The sequence below is a fragment of the Papaver somniferum genome, unplaced genomic scaffold (genome assembly GCF_003573695.1).
Source record: "Papaver somniferum cultivar HN1 unplaced genomic scaffold, ASM357369v1 unplaced-scaffold_10, whole genome shotgun sequence".
NCBI classification, from domain to species: domain Eukaryota; kingdom Viridiplantae; phylum Streptophyta; class Magnoliopsida; order Ranunculales; family Papaveraceae; genus Papaver; species Papaver somniferum.
The window spans coordinates 3,983,227-3,995,862 of NW_020618825.1; the positions used below are offsets into that span (position 1 = coordinate 3,983,227).

The 12,636-nt window shown below is 36.4% G+C and overlaps 2 protein-coding genes and 1 long non-coding RNA gene across 3 annotated transcripts; 1 reads left to right on the forward strand and 2 right to left on the reverse strand.

The window, feature by feature from the left end:
• Positions 1-1,067: 1,067 nt before the first annotated feature.
• LOC113326164 lies at positions 1,068-3,755 on the reverse strand. Its single transcript, XM_026573939.1, has 8 exons — positions 3,672-3,755; positions 3,335-3,517; positions 3,052-3,139; positions 2,756-2,963; positions 2,566-2,662; positions 1,983-2,479; positions 1,789-1,879; positions 1,068-1,607 (listed from the first exon to the last, which is right to left on the reverse strand). The coding sequence occupies exons 1-8, from the start codon at positions 3,753-3,755 to the stop codon at positions 1,068-1,070; spliced, it is 1,788 nt and encodes a 595-aa protein (XP_026429724.1).
• A 208-nt stretch (positions 3,756-3,963) lies between these two features.
• On the reverse strand, positions 3,964-4,356 carry LOC113326655. Its single transcript, XR_003348449.1, has 3 exons — positions 4,282-4,356; positions 4,119-4,163; positions 3,964-4,006 (listed from the first exon to the last, which is right to left on the reverse strand). It is a non-coding gene; the product is annotated as an uncharacterized LOC113326655 (long non-coding RNA).
• A 3,857-nt stretch (positions 4,357-8,213) lies between these two features.
• On the forward strand, positions 8,214-8,681 carry LOC113326166 (glycine-rich protein 23-like). The gene has a single exon (XM_026573940.1). It carries the CDS (start codon positions 8,214-8,216, stop codon positions 8,679-8,681), a length of 468 nt encoding a protein of 155 aa, XP_026429725.1.
• The last annotated feature ends 3,955 nt before the right edge of the window (positions 8,682-12,636 follow it).

Consider the following 12,636-nt stretch of genomic DNA (forward strand, 5'->3'; position numbering starts at 1 on the left):
TTTTCCTGCTTTTAAACTTCAATTGTAGCCAACATATTCATATTGAGAAATTTATGTATGGCATGGAAAAAAAACGAGGTCACATTTACGTCTAAGCGACTAAGCCATTTCCTTCAACGAGAAAAAAACCAAAACTCTACATGTCAATAGCCAAAAAAAAATCGCCAACACAACAATTCACAAAGGCCGGCTATGAACAACTCACCAATCTCAAAACATTTCAAACTATAGAGTTACTCGACTTCATTAAAACTGCTGAACAAAGTTTGATTCTGATAAAAGAAAACATCCATGGGTAAATTGGGTGTGCATACGCGGCACATTCTCAAACTTTCTAGCCATTTTTTTTCAATATAAATCTTTCCTAGTCTAACGCCTAGCATGTTACTAAAAGAAAAAAAAAGGTTATTAGGAAGTAATTTCCTGAGACCCCTTAGCCAAATATTCTCTTACTGCTATATACCCTGATTAATCGTTGGGTGAAATACAGATGTACCCCTGTTTTTTTTGGGCGCATACAGATGTATCCCCGTTTTTTTCACATTTACAAATGTACTCCTGTTTTGACCGTTTTTTTGAAGGAACGGCTAACGGAAAGTTAACCTCCATGTCAGCAGTTAAATCATCCAACTCACTTGCCAACTCGTCTATTCTTCCACGTAAGTTATGTACACGTTGCTGGTCCCTTAACAATCAACAGTGCTTCAAAGAGAACTGTAATTCCAAACTCAAATTGAACTTGTGTAAGTCTCAGCCTGTGGAGAAGACAATCAATCCTTACTATTTTCAAAATTGTTCACTTAACAATCAACAGTGCTCCAAAGAGAATTGTAATTCCAAACTCAAATTGAACTTGTGTAAGATGCAATAGTTATAGAAACAATAGTATATGAAGTATGCAAGGAATTCAAGCTAAATCTGCAAATGTAACTACAATAGTAATAAAAGACTATCTATTTCAGTAACTCTCCACTGTCTTATCTTAACATAACATTCCAGAAATTGTCTTAACATTCAAATATAAAATAGAGTCATCATAAACACAAACCAACATAAAATAGGTACATCTAAAGCTTCATATACTTCTTTGCTCTCTTCTTTCCTTTTGGGTTTGGAGCTGTAAAGGTTATGTTGTTGCTAACAGATCCAACATGGGTGTTGTGCTGACTGAAACTGGGCTGAGAGCAAGATTCATCACCTTCCTTTCTCATGACACCTTTGGATTTTGCAGAATATGTTGCAGCTGGTTGGGAAGATTGAGCAACGCTTGTTTGCGTCTTAGATCTGCTAGCACAAGGTTGAGAATTTGCAGCAGATGCACCTCCAGAATTTGCAGCAGCTTTAGCTTTGTACTTTCTCTTTGGTGGAGCTTCAACTGTTGTCTGCTTTGTGCCATCAACACATGTTCTAGGCTTGAATCCCTTAGGATTTCCTCCAACTGGACCACCAACACAATTTGATGAGTATTGACCTTCATTTTTACACCTACTACATCTTCTAGCCTTCTTCTGACCTCTTGGTTCATCATATGACAATATCCGCTTTTTCCTTGGCCTGCCTGGCTTTCTAATGTCTACTGGTGTCTTCATCATTTCTGGTTTTTCTGGCTGCAAAGAAGTAAGAATAAGAAGAAGAAGAAGATAAGAGTTAGAAAACTTGTGGAGGCTGTTATACTAGTACAATGAAACCCTAAAGGAATCTACTTTATTACCCTGATTTATTGCACAACAAACAATAAAGACAAAACATATAATATTTTAAACAAAAAATATTTAAAATTAAATTTGCCTCTATCCAGTTAGCTACACCCTCTAGTAGATTGAAGTCAGGAGCATATGTCTTCTTGTAGTAGTCCACTGTGTAGTAAGGGCTACAATACCTACAATATATAACAAAACAAAATGGCCTTGGTTAAACAATGTCCAAGCAAAAATGTAATACAAACCAAAATGTACAAAGGGGTTCAAGTTTAGGAAACTAACTCAGCCCAGTTAGGTCTCATTGGAGCCAAAGCACATACATCATGCTGGCATGGAAATCCCCTTAACTCCCATTGCAAACAACTACAAAGTTTCTTCTCAAGATCCACAATAAAAACTTCTTCATGCACACTAATCACTTCATAGACTTTGTACTTCACAGCTGGAACCAACTTAAAATTAGGATTCAAAGCTATCATCTTTTCTATCAACTTCATTGCTTTAGGAACTATGTCACCATCTCTCCATTTTGCAGACTCATTTCTTCTCTTATACCAAGTATTCATCACCAGATCTCCATACATCAGGCCTAACTTGCAGATGGGCTTATCCCTCATCTTCTTTGCCATATTGTTGAAGGACTCAGAAAAGTTATTATTAAGGTGCTCACATTTGCTGTCTTTTTCGAAATGGGACCTGGACCAGGTTTGTGGTTTTTCTTCTTTCAAGAGATACCAAGCAGCATCAGCATTCTCAGCCTTCATCTTGGCCATATGTTCCTAACACAAAAACAATGCTTATGGTTACATAACTTAAGAATTTTGAGGAAATATACTTAAACAAGTGAAATGTGCTTATGCATTACCTCAAAATGCTTTTTCTTGTAACATTTAGCTGCATTCCAAAGATGATTCTGCAAACTAAAACTCTTGTAGGTCTTCTTGAAGTTTGCAAGCAAGTGCCTGTCACATGTAAATTCAAATACATTATAGGATTATTACAAGTGATCTAGAAAGAAAAAAGGGAATAGTAATCTGAAATCATACACATTATACCTAAAACAATATCTGTGTTCATCTAAAGGAAAGTGATAGTCAACACCCTCCAAGATTCCCTTTTGCTTGTCTGAGATGAAACAGATACGCACACCATCTTCATCTACCAGAGGCTTCAAATCTCCAAGGAAAATCTTCCAATTTTCTATGGTTTCATTCCTACACACCATTATACCTAGCATAACTAAGCCATTCTGACCATCCAGACCTGATTGCATATAAAAGTGAATTATAATCCAAAATGACATATAAATTGAATTACAAGAATGTATAAGTGAAGAAAAAGAAGAATTTACCTGTTGCACATAGCATCACACCACCAAACTTTCCATTCAAGTGACAAGCATCCAAGCCAATGACCCTTCTACAGCCAGCCTTCCACCCCTTTATTGCAGGAGCAAATGATATGGTTAAAGAAAGGAACGTATTGTCTAGAGTGCCATATGAGAAAGAACAATGGCTTCCTGGGTTTCTCTCTGCATACAACATAGTAGAATTAATAACTAACAAGAATGAAAAATGAATATTATTTGCAAAAACAACTAACAAGAAAAAATAATGTGATAAGAGTAACATTACCTTAACCATTTCACAAAAGTTAGGAACTTGTTGGTAACTCTTCTCATAACTCCCATATAGCTTCTCCAACACCATAACCCTTGCCCTCCATGCAGTATGGTATGCAATGGTGACCTTTGTGTCCCTTTTAAATTGTGCTGCTAAGTCATATGGACAAGGTATTTCTGCATCACAACCTGTCTCCTTTTTTTTCCATGTACCAATCAGCTACATAAGGAGGAATTGCACTTCTGTTGTACCCATCTCCACGACCTTGGTGGTTGTGTTCTATATTATACCCTGAGTGTAAAGGTGTCTCCTTCACCTTTTCGCTTGATGCCATATATAAAGAACTTACATTCCGTCTTCTCTCACAATTAACACATACTGCTCTTTGTTGCTTATTATCACATTTATTCCATACCAATTCATGTCCATTCATTACACAGAAATGCCTAACATGTTTCTTAAATTCATTTTTATCTACATATTTGGTACCAACTACAAGTTTAGTAGGATTAAATTCCTCACCTATCTCCTCTTGGAACAAGTCTTCCTCTTCTTCTTGCCTAAAGTGCTCTGCATATTCTTTCTCAAACTCTGCTGTGGGACAGGGCTCATTAGCTTGAGGTCCATTAAACTGGTGAGGTGCATTACATTCAGGCCCACCTGGTTTAGCTTGTTCTTGTCCACCTAACAAACAAACAAACAAATCCTACCAGTCAGTACCTTCATCTTAACTTGTTTTGAAAATACAATAACTAACAATAATGAACTGAAACAAATTAAACAAGCATATTATTACCTTCATCTTCTCCATCAGAACTCACTATATCCCCATAATGATCCTCTGAAACAACACACAAAACAACCATACAAAATTCATTTTTAAGATACTTGAGATACTATAACAAACACAAAACAAAAACAAAACAAACAATCAAATACCCAAGAAAAGAGAACATTACCTTCATTGTCATTATCAACCTCCACCTCACCAAAGTTAGGATCATCAAAATTATCTGCCAAGCCACCATCCGCAGCCTTTATCAAAAATTCCTCATAGTCCTATGCATGTTGTTCTTCATTATCATACCCACAGTTGAAGTTTTCTAAATCCTGCTCAGGGTGACACTCATCAGGTTCTTCATTTGGAAGTTGTACAACATACTGATCATCCTCAACAACGCTTGCTTCCTGTGTTGCTTCAAACCAAAAGTCATGATTAAATGTTTCAAATTGTTCTTCAGGTATGTTACCAGCTACACTAGACTGTGTTTGTTGTGTAAATTGAGGAACATATACTTCTTCTTTATCTAAGTCAAAGTATAACTTCTTGTTTGCTGCATGACATTGGTTCTTCTTCTTAGATAGTCTAGGACTTGTTCTTATAGGAATTTGCTTGGTTTTGCTCACTGGTTTCTTTGGTGTTGAAGACTTTGTTGGTGTCAAATACTTGTGTGGAATAGCTACCTCTGTTAACCCTTCATAATACTCATGTGGAATGATAACTTGCATATCCAGTGTAGTCCAATTCTCATGTACTTCTGCATTATCCCAAAACCTCCAAAATTCTTCTTCAGTAAGCAATGAATCTGGTAAACAGGGGTCACTATACCATATTAAATCCACTTCCTCATTAGGCTGCAATCTAATTAGGGGCTTGATCTTTTCTTTCAATTGAAGGAGACCCATATCTGTTCTAGCTAACCCTTTGAATTCAAAACTCATCACAGTGTTCATAACCTTCACCTTTATGTCTCTCTTAAGAAACTTATCTTCAACTTCAGGTCTGCACCAAATGTACATAAACAGTATTAGTTCAAACATTCATATACAGAAACACATACATATATATAAGAGATTCATGTTCAAAAATGAGAGATTCCACAATGAAATAACAATCACTGGTTGCTTTTATAACATTATAATTTTTTCCACAAGCCATATACATAAAGACATTTTCATTTGCAGATTATTCACTGGAAGTTTCTATAACAATTTTTGCACGTTTCATTTGAGTAAATTAAATTCCATCTTTCAAAGAGAATAGTAATAGCAACAGTAATCAAAAAATAAACCCAAAATCCATACATCTACTGTCATACACACAACACCATTTAATCAAAAAAAAAAATACATACAATAACAGTTTCTAAATTAAACAGAACACCCTATAATCAAAACATGTACAGAACACCCATAAATCAATAAAGTTTCAAAATCGTAAAAAAAATTACCCTAGAAATAAACCCTAAAACTGTATTTCACTCAATAATCATGAACTCTAAGAAGACTCAAAATCGAAAAAAATTAAAAACCCTAAATAATCATAACAATTTACATAATACCCAAAATTGAAAAACAAATTAACGGAAACCCTACATCACTGTCATACACGAATACCCTATTTCATGAAATAGAAGAAAACCCTTTCTTTCCCAAAATCGAAAAAAAAAAAAAAACCCTAAATCTCTGTGTACAAGAAAACATTGGTGTTGCTAACACCATAAACCTTTCTTTCCCTAACCTTTCCTTTTATTTTTCTGGTTTCTTCTTCTCCTTCTTCTCTCTCCTTACGTCTTAGCTTCACATCTTTACTGGTCCTTGAAACAGAGAGAAAAGAGAGAGACGAGGGAAGAAGATGAGAGAAAAGATTAGGTCGACCCTTCCTTCTTCTTTCCCCCTTCTTAGTTTTTTCTTTAATCTCACACCGTCCATTTAGGAGATCTCGTTAAGATGTACGGTTAACATTAGCCCACATGTTATGATTACGGTCCAAATATCACACACGTGTTGGCGGAGAAAAACATAAATACTACACGTGTTGGCGGAGGTAACAAATACACTAAATCCGAACCCTTGATTTTCAACGAGATCTCCTTTACCCAGATGTGTGACTGAGATCTTTGCACGTGGTACACGTATACGTGGCACTATTTTCTCACACGATTTAAACACGTGGCGTCAATTTCTCACGATAAATTGACCAGTGACGAGAAATTGACTTTTCTAACAGTTTTGGATGGAAAACATCCAACGGGCCTATATTTGTAAATGTGAAAAAAACGGGGGTACATTATTAAGTCGGGTACAAAAACAGGGGTACATCTGTTTATAATCCTTAATCGTTTTAGGTGTTAATTAACCGTGCTAGGTATAAGATCAACTAATATTCATGTCTTGATAAACCGATTATGGGTTGGTGTTTCGGAAATCACGAAGGACATCAAGAATCGGTTAACGTAGGCATAGATAAAATCCGATTTTTATAATCAGTTTTCTTTTCATCGTATATAGACCGATAGTTTCATTTTTTTGTAAGAAAAATAATTTATTAAATTCAAATCTACGGATGAACTTAACACGTGCACCAAACCTTTGGATCCCTAGGCGATCTTAGTGGACGAGTGACAGTCTCGTGAGGATTTATATAGATCCACCCACGAATCTATACATAAAATCCAAAAAATATTAATCATCTTCGGTGGAACCCGTGTCCGATTTACCCATTAAAGTCTGGGACATACTCCCTAATTTTGGATACAATGAAGTGATAGCTTTCGCCAAATGTGAATGATTCTCCTTTTTCCTCCGAGTAATGCGCTTTCACGACTTCATGTTACAAAAATACAACACAGACTTACTTTGTTAACTACAAATTGATAAAGTTGATTATGTAAAATAAACTATAAAAATACTTACAAAAATATGTATTAATTTTCTGAATCAATAAACATTAAGTGTATGTATTTGAGCGTGAAATTGGTTTATCTGATAAGTGATAGGAAGAATTTAAATAAACATTTGCAGAAATATGAATAATTTTCTGAATCAGCATTATTTGAGTTGTTGATTATTTGCATTACTTCAGACGCCCCGGACATCAGTTCATGCCCCTACAATATCCACAAAATACTCGTCTATCGAGATTGGTTATGAGTTATCACAAACTAACATCTGCTCGGAGAATGAGCCGAGCCGAGCCGCGATTAGACTATACCCTGGTTAATATCCAGTTAGGATTAAATGGTGGGTCAAAAAAAGGGGGACTTGTTTTGGACGACAGGTAGAGTTTTCCATTTGACTCAACTATTCTGCAGTTCTTAAAGGAAATGTCAGTACAAAGCTGTGTGTCTTCTTCAAACCTGGGTGACTAAAAACTGTATTGTCTATCATCTCTGTTCTCTACATAACCATTTCTTATCTCTCCTTGAGAAACCCAAGAAACCATTAAAATATTTGATGATTTAATGATCCTAAGTGATCATTATGAAGAACTTCTCTCTATTTTTTGAGATCTAAGCAGAATGGGTCAGTATACGTTAGATGCATCTTACCACTTTCTGATTGTCTCTAGAACAAAGCAAAGCTTAAAAAATGTGAACATTCAACACTAAATCTCTCCTACATGCATTTCCATATAACCTCCCCGTCCAAAGCCATATTAAATGAAACTGCTCGCAGCTGTAATAAATTTTGAAGCAATAACCCATGCATGCATACATGTGTAAGGCTGTTAGAGTTTGCTGTTGTAAAGGAGAAGCGACGACTAATAAGAAATGTTGTACAGTATATGTAAGATCTTAAATGCACTCCTGTATCAGCACCAGTGTATATTCAACTATGTACATGCTATGCAGCTAGGTAGCTAGCACCTCATCATCATCGGAAGTATCGTGAAACACTGACATGCACATTTAAATCTCTCTTCCTTTGCTCTCATCTTTATTATTCTCTCAACTGTTTCCCACCGCTTCATAACTCTTCTTTGATCTCTATTTATTCTCATCCAAAACCACAGCGATATCCTCACTCACAGTAGAGCTCACTAGTTGTCATCAACACCTCCATCTGTAGAGAGAGAGAGAGAAATGGTGAGAGTGTTTTTGACTGAGAAATGGCCAAGTTAGGGTATGTGATGTTATTAGTACTAGTATGCTCTGTTTACATTACTAGTGCACGTAATGTCCCTGTAGATTCATCATCAGTAGTTGTTAAGCATCACAAGTCTACAACCAAGTCAGCTGCAGTAGGCGTGGATGATCAGAAGAATTTTGTCAAATACGGTGGTATAGGTGGCTACGCAGGTATTGGGGGATTCGCTGGTGTTGGTGGTGCTCTAGGGGGTGTTGGTGCAGCTGGTGGAGTAGGTGCAGCAGGGGGTGTTGGTGGTATCGGGGGTATTGGTGGTGCAGCAGGCGGGCTTGGTGGCTTGGGAGGTGGTAGTGGTCTCGGCGGTGGCAGTGGTCTTGGTGGGCTAGGCGGTTTGGGAGGTGGAAGCGGTCTTGGTGGTGCTGGCGGTAGTGCAGGTGCGGGTGGTGGTGCAGGATGTGCGGATGGTAGTGGTGTTCATACTCTACCATAATTTGGTATTTTGGCTTATAACTAGCTAGAAGTATCTACTAATTAGTATATACGTGTGTTCTTGTTCCGTTTGTTTTTTTTTTTTGTTTTTTTTTTTATGTTATTTGCTAGACACTAGTTATGCGTGGTCTGTTAATGAACGTTTTATGGTTTCACTTTGGTTTCTACGTTAGTAATCTGTTATATCTGTTATGCTTTTAGTACATTTTCATTTAATCGACGAGATGGAAATGTTTTCTTTTCAAGAAATGAAAATGCTAGCTATGCACAAAGTATTACCATTATGGCCGATCAATGAAGATAATATAACCTCCTCTACGCTCCATGGGTTAGAAACTCGTGAAATAGTTAAGAATTATAAAGAAAAGAAGAAAGAAACTTTAAGAGATTTAATGGAGAAGTTACCATTAGAAATTACAACGAAACATAATATCTGGCTTAATTACTACCAATAGTCTCAGAATTACTCTGCTGATCCCTGGAATGATTTTTTTTTTTGGTAGCTGTATTATTATTGGGTAGCATGGCTGAGTTAAGAGGTACCGGTTTTACTTGGGACACGCCTAATTTTGTGTTCAGGTCAAAGGAGCGAGGCCTTAGATGGTGAACCGCTTAACTCTTGGTCTTGGCCAACTCTAAAACAAAGTAATTAGGGTAACATATATAGATAGAGAGAAGTGTTAGATAGTCGTGAATGCGGCAAGGATCTAAAGAAGAAGAAAACCTTTCAAGAGGTTTGATGGAGAAGTTACCATTAGAAATCACAGCAAACATACTTCTTCTTTCTGGCTTACCAATATTCTCACAATTACGGTGCAGAGAAGTATGCAAAACATGGGAAACTTTGGTACCAAAAACCAAGAAGATGGGTTTACTTTATGGCGTCTCACAGTCACACAATACAACAACTGCATTTGAAATAGAATTCTACTTTTGAGAACAAAATAATGACGACGATGGGGGTAGTAATACTAATCATGTCCGTGAACAACTCCGCTGTTTTGGAACACTTGCGTTGGATCATAGTGTAGTCTTGCCATCAACATCCGTCTTCCAAAGTTTCATAGTTGGTTCTTGTAAGGGTTTAGTTTTTTCTAAAAGTGACCCAACTTTTTGAACTATATTTTAGAAAATGACACGTTTTTTTGAATCATTATATAAAGTTGCCAAATTAGACTTTTTATGTCCCGTTTTTTCCAGAAAACGGGTAACAGCAAGTTAGTGATCACGTGTCACTTATCCTCATTAGAAAATGTCATCTGAACCCCTCAATGTGAACCGTTTTTGAGTCAACTCGCTGATTGACTCATTACTCATCTTGTTCGTTTCTTCATGAAACTGATCTGACTCATTACTCATCTTTTTCGTTTCTTCATGAAACTGATCTTCTTTCAACATCACGAAAAATTATCATCAATCAAAACAGGGGTCTTGAAGTTTTCCATTCACTAGAGAAAGAGCTGCGAAGCCTAGCTTTTTAATCCCAAAACAATACCCAAATAATAAATTCACAATATCAAACCCAAATTGAAATCACCCGTTCTTCCCGAAATTGAAATCATGCCGACCAAACCCAATTGAACCCAAATCATTAATTAAACACTAAGTTATAAAAGAGACACAAATTGAAATGAAGTATTCATCATCTTTTTCTTTATAAAACAGTAACGTGTTCTTCCGAATCTTCCCTAAATCTCCATTAATGTACTGCAAACAAAGCTCAAACCCTAGATTTTTTGATTACTTAATCAGTCAACTAATTAGTACCCAATGATGCATATTCCATATCAAACAACAGCAACAACATTTTTTCAATTAGGGTGATATAGAATTGAGATTTTAGGTTCCAAAATGGTTTCCATTTAAACCATAAAAAAATACATGCAATGCTACCCATACCTTTGATTCTCGTGAATAAGTTAGTAAACACATTTAAACAATTTTGATTCTTCTTCGTAATTGAGTTTGCGATTGGAATATACTTTGAGTTGTGATTTTTTTTTTACAGAGCATGGCTACAGTGCGACTTGAGAAAACAATGGCGTGGGAATTAAATCTAAACACTTCATGTTAAGTTAGTAAGAATATTATGGTAATTTTATCACGACAAATTGACCAAATCCACGCTTTTGACCGTATTGGTAGGCCCGGATGACAAACCTAACGGAAAGGCTACTTTATATAAGCCTCAAAAAATTTGGCAGGTTTATTAATTAGGCGTTTGGAAGCTGATCACTTTATTAATTTACTTTTTAGTATATTATGGTGATTACCCCAGAATACTAGAAATAAATATATATATATATATATATATATGCAATCCTCTCACTGGAGAGCACGTTCAACTTCCGACTGTTAAATGGGGCAGTTTCGACTCAATGTCAAACCCAGCGATTGGATTCGGTTACAATCGTTCAAGGAGTACAGGGTTGTTCTTCTGCGCGACAATATTTACCGGGATGTTCAGGTATACACCCTCCAGCGTGGTAATGTGTGGAGATACAAAAGTTGTACAAGCAATAAATACCTTTTGTCCCATTTGAGTGTTTTACCATCAGCTGGAGTTTTTGCAGGTGGAGCTCTTCACTGGATAGATCAGGGCAGTGCGAAACCTACGAGTGTAGTAGTTTTTGATTTGAAAAATGAGATGTTTGAATTTCTCCCGTCAATACTTTCTGTTGGCCATGACGTTAGTCACGTCGAACTCATGATACTGGGAGGGAATTTGTGTGTTATGGAAGTAGTTCCAAGTAAACAAGTCATGATATGGGAGTTAAGTTATACACAGGAACAGGGCGGGCTCGTTTCCACTTGGATTACGAAATTCAGTTTAGCATGGGAAGACTACAGGTGGATCGAGCCATTTGCGCTGACAAAGATCGAGAAATGTTTGTTGTGGTACAATGCTGTTCTCACTTGTTATGACGCTGAAACTAAAACTTTGAGAAAGCTAGACGAGACGTTGAAGAAATTCCTGGGTGATTGTACGCATTCAGTATAAACCACTGGTCGGGCAACCCCTCATGCGAAAAGCCTTGTTTCTTTGAAAGAAATTATGGAGAGAGAAGGTGGAATGAAAAGAAAAGCTCCCGAAGAAATTACAGAAAATGAAAAACTTACTGCTACAAGGTAATACTCCAGCTATCTGCTAGTGTTATTTTTACTTTTTCTCCATTTAGATGAGAAACAGATTCCTCATTCAACTCTTTTTCCGAGCTAGTTTTGTGAGTAAAAATAAAAAAAATTGTGGTTTAGATGTGAAGTTAGATATTGAGTTTAATAGAAATCCTCTAAGCTAGTCTCTGCTAACTAAATTTTTTTCATCCCATTAATTGTCTTGTGATTCTTCTAAAGAATGTAGATTCTGCATTTATCACATATTGGTTCTATTTCCCTGGTGGTTAGAGATGAAGTGTAGATGCTTGTGGGAAATCTGTCATAGATTTGGCTCTAAGTTATTTGATTCAGTCGTATTTGCGAGACGATGACCATATAAGCAATGCCCTTGCATTCTCCTTGAGTAGGCTTTATGGGATTACCAGAGTTAGTTCCCATGTCTGATTGATGTTCGGTTTCAATCTGTTTCCATTATGGGTTTTTAGCTTGGTTTTTTTCTGATTTTCAGTTTATGAAGCATAACATGAACTAAAAGTAACCACATGTATTAGGAAACTGTTTGCTACTGTACAGGAACAGTTAAGGGACATTCAGCTTAGAATAATTGGGAGATTCATGTAAACTGATTCGTTTCCAAGGATTGGGAATTTATAGGTCACACACATCTCTTCTTCTTGAACAGATTTTGTTATCATATTGGTCATTTTTTCCTTTGTATGTTCATAGTAACACAACATGTGCTTTAAGTTGTACTATTGGTCCGTGCATGTGAAGAATCCAATAGTTAGGGGAACAAGGGAACATAGAATTGGTGAACAGATCTGTGAATCTCAAATGAT

What these genes read in the sequence shown, in the direction of transcription:
- LOC113326166 (XM_026573940.1), top strand. Translation starts at nt 8,214, where the DNA reads ATGGCCAAGTTAGGGTATGTGATGTTATTAGTACTAGTATGCTCTGTT.
- LOC113326164 (XM_026573939.1), bottom strand. Translation starts at nt 3,755, where the DNA reads ATGAATGGACATGAATTGGTATGGAATAAATGTGATAATAAGCAACAA. An exon ending in ATTGTGAGAGAAGACGGAAT is followed by an intron (nt 3,518 to 3,671) that starts GTAAGTTCTTTA and finishes TGGAAAAAAAAG; the next exon opens with GAGACAGGTTGTGATGCAGA. An exon ending in TGTGATGCTATGTGCAACAG is followed by an intron (nt 2,964 to 3,051) that starts GTAAATTCTTCT and finishes ATATGCAATCAG; the next exon opens with GTCTGGATGGTCAGAATGGC.